The following is a 19902-nucleotide window of genomic DNA, read 5'->3' as shown; positions in this document are numbered from 1 at the left end:
GAAAGACTGCAGAAAAAAGTTGACCGTGTGAGACCAACCATCAAAGACAACCAAATGCTGCATCATGTCAATGCACCTTGTCATGCTGCACTCTCAATTAGTGAGTTTTTGGCAAAGAAAAACATTCCTGTAGTTCTTCAACCACCTTATTCACCTGACTTGGTCCCGGTGACTTTTCCTGTTCTAAAAAAAAATCTCAAAGGACAACATTTTGGAACAATAGAAAACATTAAAAGAAATATAACTGACCATCTGAAGATATTCTGTTTTCTGAGTTCCAACACTACTCTGAAGAGCGGGAAAACCGCTTGAAGCGTTTCGTGGCTTCCCGAGGGAACTATTTTGAAGGTGTAGAATCCATGTATAATTGAATTGTAAATAAAAAGTTTTTCTAGACCAGTCTCATTACTTTCTTTACTGATCTCGTACATTTACCGAATCGCAAGATTCCAGACCCCAAAACAATTAGTGCAATTTTTCACAAATTCGCTATACTGAATGTTTCTTAAGATACATAGTATTCGTACTAGCTACAATTGTTTTTTAATTATCTGATGAAGTAGTGATCACTATGAAAGTGTTCATGTAAAAACTAAAACCAGTAACTGTAATTTTTATTATTATTGATTTACTTAAGTAATTATAAATTTACTAAAGGGAGGACTGCATCAATGAAAACATAGCTGGAATGAGAATAAATATAAGAATGAAGAATTGGTATTGGCAGTTATTCTCAGTTCCACTAAATGCGTTTGTAATAAATGCTTGGCTGTTGTATTTTCTAACTAGTAAGTCTGAAGATGAACCTCTTGATTTATTAGCTTTTAACTGAATAATCAGTCTAACATACTTAACAAAAATACGCAGCTTGATTCCCTCTGGGAAAGCCTCCGTGGTTAGTTTGTCCAGTAAACATACAAGTTAGTGAAGAAGTCAGATTTGATGGGATATATCATTTGATTATATCAACGTGGTTTGTGTAAGAAAAACACTACAAAGAATGTGTAAAATGTAATGTCGCTCTACATACAAATTGTTTTTAAACTTTCAATGAAATTTATTAATTTCTGTTTAAAAATTTATGTATTTTATAGATTTTATATTATTGTATAAAATACTTAATTAATTTTTGTACTTTTGTAAGTTTTTAGTTTTCTGCTAGAAATATGATAAATGTTAATGGAAAATTGAATAAAATAAAGAAGTTTTAAAATTAAAAACGTGTACTCATTCATTCATTCATGTGTGCTGTTCCATTTTTGGACAGGGCTTAAGTATTACTTAAGAAAAATATTACTTATAATCATGTTCTTGAGTTTAAAAAAACTGGTTAAATATCATTTTTTTGTAATCTCAAAAAAAGTTAAGTCAAAATAATAAATTAAAAAGTAACTGAGACCATCCAAAATTTATGCAGGTATCATCCATCATTATTTTAAGAAATAAATGTTAACCAAACTACTTTGAATTTGATAACAAATATTTTATAGAATTTAAGAGTAAATTAGTACATGACATCACTCATTAATAGAAGTTTTAATATGAACATAGTATATTGATGATATTCTCATTAATAATTAATGAACTTTTAATGATATTAAATAAATTAGATTTTTATGATGAAAATTAAAAATTCACATTTGAAATAGGTAGTAGAATGTTAAATAATTTAGATGTCAATATTGAAATAAACAAGGACAACCAAATTGACATCATTGTATCGAAAACCTGCATCTAATAATATAACAATTCATAAAAAATCAAATCAACTTTGGTCTCATAAAATTAACTCTTATACAAATATGATTACACACATAATAAATATGAAAATTTAAATAATGAAATAAACATAATAAAACATATAGCGTTTAAAAATGGATATTATACTATTTTAATTAATATTATCTATAAAATCAATTATTAAAACACAATAAAAACCTTACACGTAATAAGACATACAAGAGTGAAGAAATGTACATAATGTATTTATACACCAATAATATCATTGAAAACATTACTAAAACTTACAAAGAAATATTTAAACATACAAACCTAATAATCATATAAATTATTTAAAAAGCCAAAATATTAATAATAAAATAAACAATTTGTTTATGGAATTTATAAAATTAAATGTAATGATTGTGATTATATTTATGTAGGGAAAACAAAAAGAGATGAGAAAACAACGAAATGAGAAAAATAATAAATTAGGTTTATCTGATATGGCAGACTAGCTAAATAAAAGTAAACATTCTATTTCTGATAAAACAAATTTAGAAATATTAGAAATTTTGAGAGGTCATATAAAAACTGTATAACAGATAGCAGCACTGTGGTAAATTAATATGCGATTTCATTATTCAAGTATTTTTATTTCTAAACTGTTTTATTATGCAATATATATTTACATGACTGAGGATTCTGGATCCTGTGAAAATACTTATATGAAAAATTTAGGCAACATGTCAATATTCTGTACTAAGTGGTTTGTATATTAGAATTTAAATTTATATTATAAATATAAAATTATAATATAAAATATATAAAAAAATATTTATTATATATTTATTTTTTGTTTTGAAGTCAATACATAAGACAATATTTCTGTGTATTTTTTATAATCAAAAACGAATTTGAACAACCCAAGTACAGAATTACAAAGTAAATGAAATGACACTTACCTTATTTTTTTATACCAAAAGCACTTTTGTGGGAGCTTGTATCATCAGTTGCGTATAAAAGTTACATTATTCAAAATTACATATCAAACATAACTTTTTTTTTAAATTAAAATTAAAAGATTGAAATATATACAAAAACATCTAGTCAATTAAATATAACTACACATATATATAAATATGATTTCATAATTAAAAATATAAAAAATTAAATGTAAAATAAAATAGATAGAAAATCTATACTATTTAACCTGGCCAGTCAATGTTATATTACTGTATGGATTTGAAGTAAATTATTTATAAACATATAATTATATCTATTTTTATCTAAAAATGTGCTGCCACATAAAAAAATTCTGGTATTACAAGAACTAAATTCACATGTTACAAGAACTTAATTCACAGGACTAAGTGAAATGATTTTATTTTGCGTAGACATTCTAGGTAGCTTATAAACAGTTCATTTTCAGTGAAGCAACGTTTCATGTTTCTGGATGAGTGCATCGGCATAATGTTCATATAAGGGGTACTGAAATCTCCACATATCATTATTGAACATAAAATAAAGTTGGAGTGTTTCTCTTTCATTTAACAGTATAGTTAATCTCTCTGCAATGTTTTGTTCCAAATTTATAACAATTCCGTGTGTGTGCGTGTGTGCTTGCTTATGAAATGTTTTATTTGAAAATGTCTCTAACTTAAATAATTATGGTCAAAAAAATCTTAAGTGAATATGATTGTTGAATTTTTTGGTCAAATTATTTAACTTGATACCTTAATTAAGACAAAATATTTTTCTGATTCATTGTTATGATAATCCTGTTAAAAATGTTGGCTGCAATCATTTGATCAATACATTTCAATTACCTAAATACGTAATTTATTACTGACAATGAAAAACAAATGTAACGAATAACGTACCAGATTAATATAACCTAAGGATGTCATAAGGAAAGTACAGTTCAGTTTCTTCCTGATAAGCTGAAGAACATTTCAAAGAAAAACTGCAGAATAACATAATGTTTTTACAAATGCAAAAATATAAAATCTTTGTTACAGTTTATTTCAAATTAATACATCTGTTTTTATTAAGACGTCTTTTCTTTTATTAATCTTATGTAATTTTGAAACCAAGGCAATACATATTTAAGACTGCGATTTAAAAAGGTTGAAAATTTAGCATGTAGAGCTATAACAAATCTGTACATATAATTTTATGAGGCTGACATGGTAATTGTAATATTTTTACTACCTTTCCTGCCACAAATAAGTGTAAATATAAAGAAAAATGTAATGTACCCTTTACTGAGGTTTGAAGTATTTTACTATGTTGAATGATATCTGATTTTTTTCTTCAGAGTGGAAAAATTTACAAGAACTTTTATTGTATAAATGAGTGAAATTATACCAGAGATGTCATATTTTTTTAAATTTAAATGCATAGGTAAAAATGCAAGCTATAATATATTGTACTATTTGCAATACTTTATTTTTATATTATTAATGTACTTTTTAAACGAAGTTAAACTAAAGTGAAAAAGGAAGTTAAGATAAAAATAATACAAGGTATTATATATTTGACTATTTATGCAGCTTTCTTTCATTTCTTCATATTTTGTTTTTATTTCAGCTAAATTAAAGCAGGGAAGTGATTTACATGAATATATTAGGAAATATTTACTAAATGGAAAATCAAGTAAGGAATTTGATACGGCACCTGTCAATATCATAACAATTCTAAAAAGTCTGAAGAGTGTATTTAAAAAACTCTCTGATGTATGTGTACTAGAGTCTCATGTAATACATTCTGAACTCCCTTACAGAGGAATTATTGATTGTGTTGCCAAATACAAGTCAGTATTATTATTGTATTTTTTTTAGAATAACATTATATATATATACACACACTGAGCTTAAATAAATCACAATAAGAAATTTAAAAATGTTATCAGAACAAAATATGAAATAACAGAAAATAACAATTAAACAAGTGCAATTTTGTATATAGTTTTTAATTTGCATGAATTATGAATTCATGCATTTGTGTACTCCATATCGTTTATGTTAGCTTCAGTGTTATAAAACAACTAGAACTTTTTTTATTAGATTTGCTGCCTTTGTGAGCACTAGTTCTGAACAGTTCTTCTACTCTCCATGGCTAGTTAAACTAATTGTTCTGTATTCTTCACATTTATTTGTTCCTGCTTTCTTTGGTATCATGACTATAACACTCTTTTTGAAGTTTGACAGAACTTCTCCTGTTTCATAAATATTACACACCAGTTTGCATAATCTATCAATTGCTTCCTCACCTGTACTGCGCAGTAATTCTACTGGTATTCCATCTATTCTAGGAGCCTTTCTGTCATTCAAATCTTTTAATGCGCTTTTAAATTCAGATCTCAGTATTGTTTCATCCCTTTCATCATTTTTGACCTCCTCTTCTTCCTATATAACACCATTTTCTAATTCATTTCCCCCGTATAACTCTTCAATATATTCCACCCACCTATCGACCTTTTTTCTTTCGTATTATAAATCAGTGTACCATCTCTGTTAACACATTCTTAGATTTTAATTTATGTACCACAAAATTTTCCTTAATTTTCCTGTATGCTCCATCTATTTTACCAATGTTCATTTCTCTTTCCACTTCTGAACACGTTTCTTTAATCCATTCTTCTTTCACTAGTTTGCACTTCCTGTTTATAGTATTTCTTAATTTTTGATAGTTCCTTTTACTTTCTTCATTGCTAGCATTCTTATATTTTCTATGTTCATCCATCAGCTACAATATATCCTTTGATAGGTTTTTTGCCAGTTCTCTTTGTTTCGTCTATGTTTGCTTTTATTAAGAATTTCTTTTTAACGCTCTCCCGTTCTTCTACATTCTCTACCTTCTCTTTTTTTTTACTCAGACCTCTTGTGATGTCCTCCTCAAAAATCTTCTTTACCTCCTCTTCCGAAAGCTTCTCTAAATTCCACTGATTAATCTCATACCTTTTGTTCAGGTTTTTAAGCCCCAATCTACATTTCATCAATAAATCATGGTCGCTATCAATGTGTCTGCTCCAGGGTAAGCTCTGCAGTCAACGAGTTGATTTCTAAATCTTTGCTTAATCACGATTAATCTATCTGATATCTTGCAGTATCAGATGGCTTTTCCATGTGTATATTCTTCTGTTATGATTTTGGAATTACTTTTGTTATTGGTTTTGGGTGTTTGCAATTACTAAATTATACTTCGTGCAAAACTCAGTCCCCTCTTTCTCCAGCTTTTGCCCAGCTCATATTCACCCACAATATTTCCTTCCTTGCCTTTTCTAATGCTTGCATTCCAATCTCCATCTATTATTAAATTTTCATTCACTTTTATGAGTTTAATTGCTTTGTCAATTTCTTCGTATACACTCTACCTCATCATCAAAGGCACTTATAGGCATGTAGACATTAACAATCGTTGTTGGCTTAGGTTTTGATTTTATCCTTATTATAATGATTTTGTCGCTATGCATTTTGAAATACTCTCTTCCCTATCTTCTTGTTCATTACGAAACCTATTCCTGCCTGCCCTTTATTTGAAACTGGTGTTAATCATTCTAAAATCACCAGACCAAAAGTTGTTTTCCTCTTCCCACAGAATCTTGTTAATTCCATACATCTACATTTAATCTATCCATTTTCCTCTTTAAATTTTCTAACCTACCTTCCTTTTTTTAACATTCCACACTCCAACTTGTAGAATGTTATTTTTTAATTTTCTGGTGACCCCTTCCTTAGTAGTCCCCACCTGAAAAATCCAAACAGAGGACTAGTTTACCTCCGAAATATTTTACCAAGGAAGGCACCTCCATCTTTCTTATGAAAATGCAGAGAGTTACATTTTCTTGGAAAAAAAGCAGCGTTAGTTTTCCATTGCTTTTAGCTGCACAGTACTCAGAAGATTGAGTGATGTTGTTCTGGTCGTTCTCCTGACCCTGTTGTTCTCCTGTTGTTCAAGTCCTCCTGACCTACACCATTAAAACTACTGAAAGAGCTGCAGCCTCTTTTAGGAATCATTCCTTAGTCTGGCTCTCAACAGATACCTCTCTAATATGGTTGCATCTTCAGTCCAGCTACTCTGTGTTACTGAGCACTCAAGCCCTTTCACCATCGGCAAGGTCTCATGATTCATTGAGGGAGCGTAAGTATGTTTATAGAGATAATTTAAATGCAATCCATTTGAACTTCAGCAATAAATTGTAATTCTGTCCATTATCTTTCTTTTATTAATAGATTGTCAGAATGGCTTGTTACCGTCTACATCTTCCGTTGTTTTTCATTGGTCAGCTTATATATCTCTTCTTCCTCTCTGTGCACAATACGTCTGTAGTGGCAGATCATGTTGAGACATTTGAAAGAAATGTTTACTCCATTGCTCTTAAATTGTTTGGTGTCTCTGATAAGACAGATATCCTATAAGTTATTTGAAACTGTATGAAATTCAGTTCACAGAATTGTTAGTTATATTACCTAACCTAAACTAATCTTGAAACCTAACTAACCTTATGTATTAACATAATACATATCCTAATTATCATATAAATACAATATACATGTATATTACTGTAAGTTTTTAGGTGGAATTAACAGAAAAGAACTCATGTCTAGTTTTCCTGGATAATTTCATTTCTTTATTCTATTGTCTTTCCTTAGAACATTCCTTCACAGCTCTTAAAAAAAGTGCATTTCAGCTGCTTAAATGTGAAACTTGTCCTATCTATTTGTTTCCTGCTTCTTACATCTGTATGTTCAAAGATTTATGGCCATCACTATAAAAATGTTAAATATAGTCTCTTTTGTTGTTCCAGTTAAAATTTCCCAGGATAGTTCCATGCAACATGGCTAAAATTATTTTAAACATATGTGATCAAATAATACAAAAGTATTTAAATACATACTTGTATGAGCACTGTTGTATCTTTATTTAATAGGAGTTATATATTTGCCTGGATTTAGTTCTAAACTCAATATAGGTGTTAAATAGCAAAGGTGCCATCAGATAGCCTTGACGAACACGTTTTTACAAGTAGCATTCCTCTACTTCCCCATTACTTACCTCTATTATATTGGCTATTTTACTATATGTTCTGATTTTTCCCACCATGTGTTGTGGGTAGCTATTTTTCACCATAATATTCCATATTAAAGGTCTAAATCTTGTGACACACATTGTCAAAATCTTTCTCCCAATCTAAAAAGATCAAATCAGCCTCTCTCTAGCAATATTTTTAACGTAAATAATGAAAGCGAAGTTTTGTCTCTTGAACAAATCATTCTTTACAACATAATATGTTGTATTATTTTCAGAAGGGTTATCTGACAATCCTTGTAAAATTGTGTTCTTTTTTATATCCAATGTCTGCATTTGAAAGGATGTAAGCATCTTTTCTGATTTTGGAATTTTTCTTTGTACCAAGCGCTTCATCTGCAGCTTCTTATATTGTAGTACATATATTATTCCAATGACAATCAATATTTGTTCTTTTTTGAGAGGTTTGTCAATTCCTTATTCTGTCACTTCAAGTATTATGATCCTGAAGCTAAGGAGAAACATTGAAAACCTTTTCTCTATCAACATTATTTTTAATCAAATGCATGTCTTTCTTCAGTCTGACAAAAGAGATTAATTTTCCCAATCAGAAAAATGTTCTATGTAAAAGATCTACACTACGGAAAACTCTTGCATTCCTGATTTGATTGGATAAAACATCTGGGTTGTCTTTCATATTTTTGGAATTTGAACTTCATATGAGTGGGCTACAATCACTGTAAAGTTTACTACTTTGATGTTTTAGTTTTTATAATGACTAACTTCCATCCTCTATGCAACAAAGATATCTCCTTTACTTGTCCTTTCCACTGCTTAAACCCTCTAAAAGTTTCCTTATAGTGCAGATTCCATTTAGTTTTTTTTGTCTCTGACAGCTGTCAGTTTTCTCATTTTTTTCCCCTGAATTTCTGAAATAATTTTTCTCATTGAATGCAGAACTTTGTTTTTTTAATTTTCTAGAATTTTAAATATTTTAAGCCTTAAAGACTTGTTTTGGGTAAGTTTGGTCCTATAATTATTTTTATAATTTGTACTATTAGTAACTTATCCAGTTTAGTATATTTATATTTTATTTTTTTTTATTTCAGTGGTAAACTAGCTGTGATAGAGTGGAAACACTCTGATAAAAGAAAGCCTTATATTCAGTGGACCTATGATGCACCCATTCAATTGTCTGCTTATTTGGGTGCCTTAAATTATGATAACAATTATAGAATTCCAGTAAGTATAATTTTTTTTCTAGGAAATTATAGGAGTGTTCATTGTGTTTTTTTTTCTTATTCCTACTCACTTTTACCAATGTTTGAGTTAGAAATTATTCCTGGTATACAAGCTTAGAAAACAAACCACAGATGCTTTATCTTATTAGTGATGGAATCTTTGTTATCCTTCATCAGACTTAATTTTAAGCAAGGGAAGAAGTAAAAATTAGCCAATGCCAAGATCATGAGAATATCTGTACATTTCAAAGCTTTTATATTGCGCTGTAAGAGTTTTGTATTGTGAGGAGTTTTATGACTATCATGGAGTGGTGCAATGCCATTCAAGAGAAACCAATGCTTTTTTTATATTTTCAGGAATTTTCCTTCAGATTGTATTCAGAGTACAATAACGTATTCAGAATGCAGTAAAGAATATCTGTCTAGATTTCTTGTTTATGTTTGTGTTCTGATAAGAAATCGTATTAGAAAATATATTATTAAATAACTTACGATATTATATTTCCTTAACTCTGGCCACGTGAAATTTCTATTTCTTAAGGAGATTGTATAGATTTACATTTTGATAATGACATTTTAGCTGCAGATTGCACAAAAAAGCACAGTACAGATAGTAAAGTTGCTTGTCATCTGTGTTTGAGGCACCGTTAGTGCGTAAAATTATTTTTGTGCACTTAATATTAGTACGCTGTTAAATGATTCAGTGTAAATAATGTTATTTTTCTTCTCATCATAAAATTAGCTAGATTAAAATTAGATTTTCATTTTGATGATGATATTATAGCTGCAAATTGTACAAAAAAGCAACTGGGAGGGAAAGTGTTATTTTTACTGTTAAAGTCGACTGGGTCAGCTTCACCATCCCAGCAGTAGTCTTTTCATGGAGTAAATGATTTACATATTGAAGGAAAATTTAAACCACAATTTCTGTATGATGTTCTTATTGATATTCTTCTATCCATTAGCCATGAATATAGTCAAATTAATTAAAATTTGTTTTGACTTATGTTGTTTGTCTATGTTGTTCTTAGTTTGAATGAATAAATTTCTTGGTGAACCAACTCTTGAGCATACCACGTATAATTCAACATGACCAAAATATTTTTCAACAGTAATTCCATTTCCCATTCTTAGTAGTTGATCAACAAATTTTTTAGCCTTGCACTTATTTGAAAGATTAACTCGCATGTTAGTTGTCAGTGATAATACCATAACTTCTCTCCAAAGACGTGAACTCTTTAGATAGGCATCAATTTCATCGACTGCTGTTTTGAAAAATTTATTAATGTTTCATTAAGTACTTCTAGAGCTTTTCAATGTGACATTGCGCATTCATCCCAAACAATGAGACTGTATTCTTTCAATAATTTTACTCTTCTTGATTTAGAAATATTGCATGTAGCTTTTTCTCTGTGTGTAACTTTGTCAATATCGCATGAAACTTGGTCAGTATCAAGTGGCAACTGTAAAGCTAAATGTGCTGTCTGACCTCCCACCAGCAGTGTAGCGGCAATTTTGGATGCTATTGTAATTCCTTTCCTGATTTGTATTTCAGCCAAGATTAAGTTGATAAGAAACATTTTACCAGTTCCACCAGGAGAATAAAAAAAAAAATAGATTCATTTGATTTTGTTGGGCCATCAACAGTGTTAAAAACATAAGTTGTTTGGTTGTTAGTTTTTCCTTGTTCTCTGAAAGAAATCTTCTTAGTTTGTTTCCATTGTAATTTGTTTCCTTGTCAAATTCCAGTTCAGTCACATTGAAAGCATCATGTGGAGGTGGTTGAAGTCCTAATTTGGATAATGTTTTAGAACCAGTATCAATGCAAACATTTTCCAACAAAATAAGTCCACGACGTAAATGTCACTGTCAAAGATTGTATTTTGATTAATTCTTTTTTTTTCATGTAGAACATTGTTTGAAAGCTCATCCTTGAACTGATTCCATAGCGATTGTGGATCATTTTGTACACAAAATATTAAAATAATTGCAAGTAACTGTCAAAGTAGAGAAGGTGATTTTGTAAGAATTGTGTCAATGATTGTCTCTTTCCAGTGGCCATAATTTTCTATTAGTGGTCATCAGTTTAAAGCACTCTCATGTTTGTTGCCTGTTTTCTCATGTTTCAAAACACTCTGTCTCTGATGATGTACAGTGTAAACATGTGATATAAATGTTGGATGAAAAAACATTTGGAAATCCAGGTACTGGTGTTCTTCTGTGGCATTGCAAAAATTTTTTCCTTGAGTTATCTCACATATATGTGGGTACTTTGCAATATAATAAAATTTTTGCAATAATGTCACTCTGGCATAGTTTAAAGAAAGCAGTAAGTGTTGATTCAGACGGTTTTTCTAAAACACTGTGAATATTATCAGATGAATAGTAAACTCTTTGATCATTTTCAAGGTGAACACTAAGAAGGGTTACCGCTGGATATCTTCATGAATGGCTTATCCAAAAATTCACCAAAAAAAGTTCATTGGAGTTTATATAATGCCCTTTCTGATATTGAAACACTTCATTATGTATCTGAAGAACAGCCATATCGCTCTACCTTTGTTCACGTATTTGCAAATATATTTGATTGATCTCCCTGAATGCAGTATTCCATGTTGATATGAGCGTTGAAAATCTGATAATAGTGGATTGTATGATGCAATTCACTTATTGTCTACAATCCAGTTTTGATAAACATTGCTGATTTGGATATGTAATTCGACCATAATCCTCCATTGTTAGGACAGCATCGACGATATAATGGATGACCATCTGTTACAGTTTTTGTTGAATTTAAAAACATTCAGGAAGTGCTTTCTACATCTGTTATTCTTTATGCATGGTGAATTTGGATTTAGCTGACCGCATGGTCCATGCACCATATTCCTTGATACTATATCAAATAATCAATGTTGTTAAGATGAACCTTTTCCTTTAGCCAAATTAGGATATGCACATGAGACAAACCTTGATTCTGCTATTCTATGGAGCACATCCAACAAACAACATCTGAAAAAATTCCATGGTGAATGATAGCATCTATCAATTTTGAAAGCTTTTGTTTAAACACTCTGGAGATAACATCATGGTGATTGGAATCTTGCTCATTACCTTTCAAAAGATTTTTTTATTTCTGGCTATTTTTGGTTGTATGTAAAGGTAATAATAAATAGATCTGGATGGCTGTGTTTTCGAAAGTCATGGCATCCTGCATATACTCATGCATGTGTCGCAGACTGCCTGTAAATACACCTTTTTACCTATATCTTGAACTGGAACATCTGATTGTATTGCATCTTGAAGGTGAATCTTCACATCGCAAACGTTTTTGATTCAGTTTGATATACAATAGTTGTTCACTTTCAATTTTTGTGTATATATCTATGATGAATTGATTTAAGAGTTGTCTATTTTTCAAAATGTATTTGTCGTGGTTAGCTCTTATCATTAAGTGAGAGCAATAAAATGACTGAGATGATAGTTTTTTTATTGTCAGTATTCCAGTGGTAGGGTTATTTGAACAGAATTGAAATGGTATCTGTCAGACCCATTCCAAAGATATGAATGGGTATTGAAGGCAGTCAAATGATCTGTGTATTTCTGAAATTCGCTGTAAAGTTTTATCTTGTTGATTTAGAACAATATCTCTGGACGTACATTCATTTCCAGCTGTTACCAGTGCAATTTCATTTGCTGTTGGGGCATTGAACCTTCTTTCATGTTCCTCAGTTGGTGTCTTATCTGGCTGAATAACTACTATGAAAGAATCAGACTTCATTTGTTTCAAAGCCAATTTGAATGAACAAACTGATTGATGATGTTCGTTAAGAAAAGATTGTAAGTGGATTACTTACAATGTAAAGTGGATTTCTCTGATGAGTCCAGGTATAACATCACATCTTCTTGAGGCTTGTAATTCAGGGTCTCCAATAAAGCAAATCTGTAAAAATTTGAATTTTCACCACTCATAGGAAACTATTGGAATTCTTTCTCTTGGCGATTTTTTGCACCGAAAGATGTCATTTGAAAGTATGAATTGTACTTTCTGATATTGCTTAAAAATTGGTATGAATGAGGGGCAGTTCAAAATATTAATGATTTAAGTTATTCTGGAGCCATCACAAGAGTTTGTAAAATGACCTTTCCTATGTTGCAAACAAATGAGATTTGCGGATTAGTTTGCATGTAGAAGAGCTTGACAGTAATCGCAAACGTAGTCCATTAATCCAATTTTTACTTTCGGGTCATCTTTATAAGTTATAGCTGTGATTGTAATTAAATGTTGCACCTTTAAAAAGGTTTTTACTTGATTCTGATGCTCTTGCCAGACAGATCTGTGAAGCTGATCTTCTTCCATCCTCTTTCTCCTGTTCTTCTGAAGTTTCTGATAGTCTTTTAGCAGTTGTTCTGCTGCTATGATAACTAATTGAAATTCTTCTTCAATTCTAAGAAATTGTCAAATTTCTAAGAAAAGTGTCAAAAGCATTCTAAGAAATGATTTCAATGGACAAGACGCAACTCCCTGACTTTGCCAGAGACCAGCTTCCAGAACCAACAGCTCTTCTCAGAGCTAACGCAAAAATGGTCCTTTTCAGGGCCACCACAAGGTTATGAATTACAAGCCGTCAAAGTCAGTCAACGAATAAAATGGCCCTTTTCAGGACTACCATAAGGTTATTAGTTGCAACGAGCTGTCGAAACCAATCGATGACAACAACAGCCCTTCTAAGGATTACTATAAAGTTATTAAGTGCCATGTGCCTTCGAAGCCATTTGGCAACTATATATATATATATTTAATTATATCCAATATGTTTTTCATTGGCTAGTGGTCAATTACTTAACATCTAAGTACTCATCAATTACAACATCTAATTACTCAAGCATTCTAAGAAAGCATTCTAAGAAAAGTGTCAAAAGCAATCCAATATTTTGCCATTTAACTTTAAAGACGATCATACTTACGCCATAATAAAGAGCAGAGGAACTTAATTCATAGCTCATTATAATGAAAAAAAGCTGGTATCCAAAATGTTTGATAAAGAATATTGTTTTGACAGGATCAACCATTTTATTTAATTTTTAACAATCTGTTTAATATAACGCGTATGTAAGACCACACAGATAAATGTTAGGAACTTTGTTGATAAATTTTATACAATGTATATATATAATTAGTTGAGCCGGGCGACTGCACACACCCGGCACAATTCTTCCGCTAGAAGCAGTCCATTGTCAATTAATTTACAGATTATTTAATTTAATTTCTAAGCATAATTATTTTAATTTATTATTTTTTGTTTTGCCATGAATATAATCAAATTAATTAAAACTTATTTTGACCTGCATACATTTCATAGCCCTGAATATTGACACTTTAAAATTTAGACTTTAGATGTTAAGTAATTGACCACTAGCCAATGAAAAACATATTGGATATAATTAATATATATATATATATATATATATATATATATATAGTTGCCAAATGGCTTCGAAGGCACATGGCACTTAATAACTTTATAGTAATCCTTAGAAGGGCTGTTGTTGTCATCGATTGGTTTCGACAGCTCGTTGCAACTAATAACCTTATGGTAGTCCTGAAAAGGGCCATTTTATTCGTTGACTGACTTTGACGGCTTGTAATTCATAACCTTGTGGTGGCCCTGAAAAGGACCGTTTTTGCGTTAGCTCTGAGAAGAGCTGTTGGTTCTGGAAGCTGGTCTCTGGCAAAGTCAGGGAGTTGCGTCTTGTCCATTGAAATCATACTGGGGTTCCCCTCAGTGGCAGTTGGGTCCCCACTACAGTGTGGCATTGGTGGTCCCCAGAGCGCTACAGTGTCAGGTCGGCATCAGTCGTCCTACACTGGTGCAGCCAAGGTGGTTCTCCCTAAGTAATCCCACACTGGGCCAGCTCCTGCTGCTGAGTCTGCCGGCCAGGACGATTGAAGCCTGGTGAGCTGGAGCAGGTAGATAGTGTCCGCATAGATACATGGATAGAGCAGGTAGATAGTGGCTCCCCAGGCCTGCTGCTTCAATGGGGATGTTGGTATACACCTGGAGGTCCCACGTTGGCCAGAGAATTTCTTCTGTCTTCTTTCATCTTCTTCTTGGTCTTCTCCAGGTGGTGGTCAACAATGAATTGATAATTCACTCTCGTGCATGCTCTTTTATTGGAGCCTGAGAGTGGTGGGGCTGCACTGTCACTATGGTGGGAGAACTGTGGTCATCTTTTGCGCAGTGGGAGTGACGCTTGTACCAGCGTGTATGTATACTGTACTCCAGCTCACATCTGAGTTGCTACATTGTTCGTCTGTCGATATTAAATTAAATAGGCATATATGTGGTAACAATATATATATTGAAGTTGCCAAATGTTGAAAAAAGGGGTATTTTTTGACCTCTTGTTTGTCTAAAAAAAATGTTAGACAGAATTAGTATAATTTTATATATATATATAAATGTTGAAATAAATGATTTCTAACAAACAAAATATATCATTTCCTGAGTATAAAGTTGGAATAGAAAAAAAAATAAATGCTGTAAACCATTGCATGCATGAAGCTATACCTCTCTTCTCACTCCGGTGTACCTTCATTGCAAAAGTAGCTTTAAAAAATTCTTTATGGTTCTGTTTGAAATCGTAATTGTTACAAGGAAGTTATGGTTTCATAATGTATGACTGGCACATCAAATTTTTGTTTCTTCTCTAGAATAGAAGTGGTGGTTATGCTACACAATAACAAAACTACCAATAAATGATGCCATATTACAGATGACCTTTCAATGCAATACAAATTTTCAAAAACAGTAATGTAAATAAATGTAATAAAAAAAATGTTTACATATAATATGCAACAAAAAAAAATAATTTAGAGCTATAACTTATACACTATTAAACAAAAGTGGTGTAATCCGTCATTCTGAAGAAATAATACCAGAACAAATTCATATTAGAAACAGTAAAACCAGAAAATTGGTGATAATAAAATTTGTACATATGAGTATATACATGATAAAATTTGTATTTTATATCAAATGTGGTGTAATAAAAAATAAGAATCTTAATTTTTTTTTTAATTTACTTATTCTTTTATACTGATATTGTACCCTTCAAAGTACCCCCCCCCCCCCAGAGCTGTGAGACACACCTACGCCAGGGTTTCTTTCAAACCTGAAATTTGACACAAGAGACCTGTGTATATAAAGGAATTTGTTGGGGGTCAATATCTCAAGAGGGCTGAGGATTTATTTTGTTGGGTCAATCTTTTTAAAACTTTGCTAACATAACCCCACTTTATATTAAGCTTAATATAAACATGCATACATAATATTAACTTAATTAACATATAAACTTAATATTAACATGTATACATGCTTATCTTACCATTTAAAAAAAAATTTGCTCCCAAATTCTCTCCCCTTCCTCAAAAATCTTAAAAGTTATATTTTTATTTATTGCATACTTTTTTAACTAAAATTTATTTAGATTTATTAAACTAATTTTTATAAAAATTAGCCAAAAATTGTTCATTGAGAAGTAAGGAAAGTTTTTTCTTAATAAAGTAATTCTAAATGGTTTAGAATTTCCTTGTAAGAAAGAATTCTCTTATTTTTTCACTCCACATGAAAATTTTTGAAACTACCTGGAAACTTTCAAAACTCTGTGCGAGTATTGACTCATTTACTAGATGTTCTCAAAAGAATAAAATTGTTTGTGGCATTCATGTTAATTCATTTTCATTATCAAAGTTTCCATTTGCTTTTTTATATTTTTTAAAAACATATTTGTTTTCAGGTGAAAGCAGGGATGGTGGTCGTTGCATATACCGATGGTTCACCGGCTGATGTTTTCTGGCTAACAAATCAGGCTTGTGAGCGCTATTGGAAATCATGGCTTTCAAGACTATTTGAGTTTATTTCCACCCATGCAAATCAGTAATAGTTTTTTTTTTTTTTTTTTTTTGTAATGTCAAAAGAAACTTTTTTCTGCAAGATATATGTGTTGAAAATTTCTTTCCTAATCCCAAGATTTGTATTAAATTTGGTTTACTAATCCCAAGGAGTATTTTAAATTTGTAACTGTAGTGAAATTTTTGAAAAATTCCATTTCTCTTCTACCTGCAGAAAGATAAATTTTAATGTTTTGTTTATTTAGTTTTGATTATGTTTTATAATAATTGTTTTTATATTTTTTTAGCATGATTTATTCATGTTTTTATTTTCCATTTAATAAGAAATCTTATACATATTATAATTATTTGTACTATGTACAATTACATAATTATAATTAATTTTTATTTGTAGGATTTGTAAAATTTATTTCATTTGTGTTAGATAATTTATTCATTTTATATGTGCTCTGAGAATAAATTAACACTTTATTTAATCAAGCATTATGTATTTTATGAGTGCGATGCAAATTCTTTCTGAAAATAAATACCCAGACAACCAAAAGAGCTGGACATTGTATTAGGTTAATACTAATCTGTTTTAGGATAAAGCTTAGCAGGAACTCAGACATTCTGAAAGATAACTAAAAGCAGTTCAATTATAACAAATGATCAGAGCACAGGTTTGCTTTTTACACTGCTTCCAAAAAATGTGATGAACTTCCCTTGCCTTTGTAAAGTGTAAGTAGATTTTTTTATTATAAGTGCATATAGATTTATTTTGTTTTAAATAGTTATTTTGTATAACATTTTTTGAAGAAGGCACAGTCCTTATCGTACTCTGCTCTAACTTGTTCACACTGTTTTTTTTTTTGTGGGAACAAACACATCTCCTTGAGGCATTATGGTCAGTAGGTATTCAGGAAAATGTTGTTTCTTCAACTTTAATGGATCTTCAAGAGCTTGTCTTCCTTTCTTGAGTTTCTCGATAAAGTGTTGTATCAGCAATTGCTTTGATTAAAGTCTTTCCAAATAGTAGATTTAGTACACGTCCCATGCAAAACATGTGCATTGAATCTAATATTTACCAGAGGTTTGAATTCTCTTGTACAAAATCTTTGCTGTTTACGTTCAAGAAAGTATGCGCAAAGTATCTGGCCTATTCTATTAACTCCTTCATTGTAAACTTAAAAGTTATTCAGGGAAAAAGGGAATTTTGAAATTTGTGTTTGTAGCTCAAGATACAAGTGTCAGCTCTGAATAACATATAGAAGCTAGCCCACAACATTTTGCTATTCAATTATTTTGAATGCTTGGAGTGGTGTGCAATGTGCTTTTGCCATCAAAGCTTTTTATAAAAAATGACAGTGTGAGGCTGCATGTAGATAATTTTGCTGTCAGTTTAATTTAGGATGCCACAATCATGTACAGTCAACCCATGCAATTAGCACTTGGATATGTAGTTTTGAGGAAACAGGTTCAGCAATGAAATAAGGAACCTCCAGGTGGTGGACTGTTTGTATGTCAGATAATATGAAGTCTGTTGAAGCTGTTGTTATAAGTTGTCATGCAGTGTCACATACATAGTGTTATAGTTGCATATTTCAAATGTTTGAAGAATACTGTTACAGTATTACTTAGTATACAGTAATACAGATTTTACCATCTGTACAAGTTGTAGATCATTCAGGACCTGAAACCACAAATAACCATATAATGCATCATAAGTTCTTTGAACAAATGATTATAAAGATAAATGAAGACAATGACTCTATTAACAAACTGTGGATATTTGATGAAGCCTAACAAAGTGGTTATCCACTAACAAGTTGGTATCCACCTAACAAATTTGTTCATAGACAAAATTTTCATTCTTGTTTACAAGAGAATCTTATACAGCTATAGCAGCGTCCATTACACAGCAACAAGGTTACTTTGTGACGTGCTGTGTCATTGTATGGCATCACAGATTAATTGACATCCCACAGCATGAATATCGATGGTTGCTGTACACCAATCGTTTGGAATTTTGAGAAATTGTGATATTCCGAGGTCTCCTGATTGGCTGGTGTGCAGTTTCTTTCTGTAGGATCACCTTTAAAGCAAAGTCTACAGTCTACTTCCTAGAACAGAATAACTAAATGCCAAATTCAAACAGCAATTGCTGAAATTACCGTTAAAATGTTGCATGAAACTATGCAGAGTTTCACTACAAGGCTGCAGGATTGTCTATGCAGGGACAAAGCTCACTGCAAGATATGATGTTCAAAAAATAAATTTTTGTATGTGTTTGTAAATGGTATATTTTTTTCAGTTAAAATGTTATAAATAAATTTAATATAATTTTTCAAATCAATATTTAATTTAAAAAATTCCTCTGTATCACTTGTATTGTAATAGGCACTTATAACAGATGAAACAATATTATTTTGACCCTTCCTATTACTGAGAAATTTCTTGTACATTTAACTGACACAGGTACATTTATCACATCATCTTCAAAGCGTAATTTTTCTTAACTTTTCACTGACTGCTATTGTCTAAGAAAAATTTTTAGGTATACCTTTATGTTAAGATCTTTTGATTAATAGCCTATTTCACTTAACTTTTTCCACCATATCTGTCATTTACCTTAGGATAGTGGTTTAGTTCTTGACTACAATAAGAATTTTTGAATACACACAGTATTCTTTGTGTTGAAGGTCATTCATCAAAGTATGAACATTTATCAGATGCCCATAATTTGGATTCTGTATTTATTTTGGTTTTCTCTTGAGTTTGTAAGTATGGTCTGATATGGATCTGATTCTAATAAATTGTAGAACGCTAACTCAAAATGATAGTGTATGATATATCATTATATTAAATGAGTTGTAAACATGTCTTTAGGACCCAGTCAGCTAGCATGTTATTACAATCCTACAAATGTTAGATATAGGTTATCTGTAGTAAGTAACCAATTGTGATATAAAAATAATATCTGAATGTTATTTAAAGCTGAGATTGGCTAGAAGGCAT

The 19902-nt window shown here is 30.9% G+C and overlaps 1 protein-coding gene across 1 annotated transcript in view; it reads left to right on the top strand.

Moving 5' to 3' along the window:
• The window catches only part of LOC142331361 (mitochondrial genome maintenance exonuclease 1-like), a 35178-nt gene extending 15750 nt beyond the window's left edge, over window positions 1-19428 (top strand). The window contains exons 3-5 of the mRNA XM_075377210.1: window positions 4312-4534; window positions 8862-8994; window positions 16791-19428. Of these exons, the coding sequence (XP_075233325.1) occupies window positions 4312-4534; window positions 8862-8994; window positions 16791-16934 (500 nt within the window). The 3' untranslated portion in view covers window positions 16935-19428. The remainder of the gene's footprint in view (window positions 1-4311; window positions 4535-8861; window positions 8995-16790) is intronic.
• Window positions 19429-19902: the final 474 nt, after the last annotated feature.

The sequence above is a fragment of the Lycorma delicatula genome, chromosome 10, assembly GCF_047948215.1.
Source record: "Lycorma delicatula isolate Av1 chromosome 10, ASM4794821v1, whole genome shotgun sequence".
NCBI lineage: Eukaryota > Metazoa > Arthropoda > Insecta > Hemiptera > Fulgoridae > Lycorma > Lycorma delicatula.
This window is presented reverse-complemented; position numbering and strand designations above follow the sequence as displayed.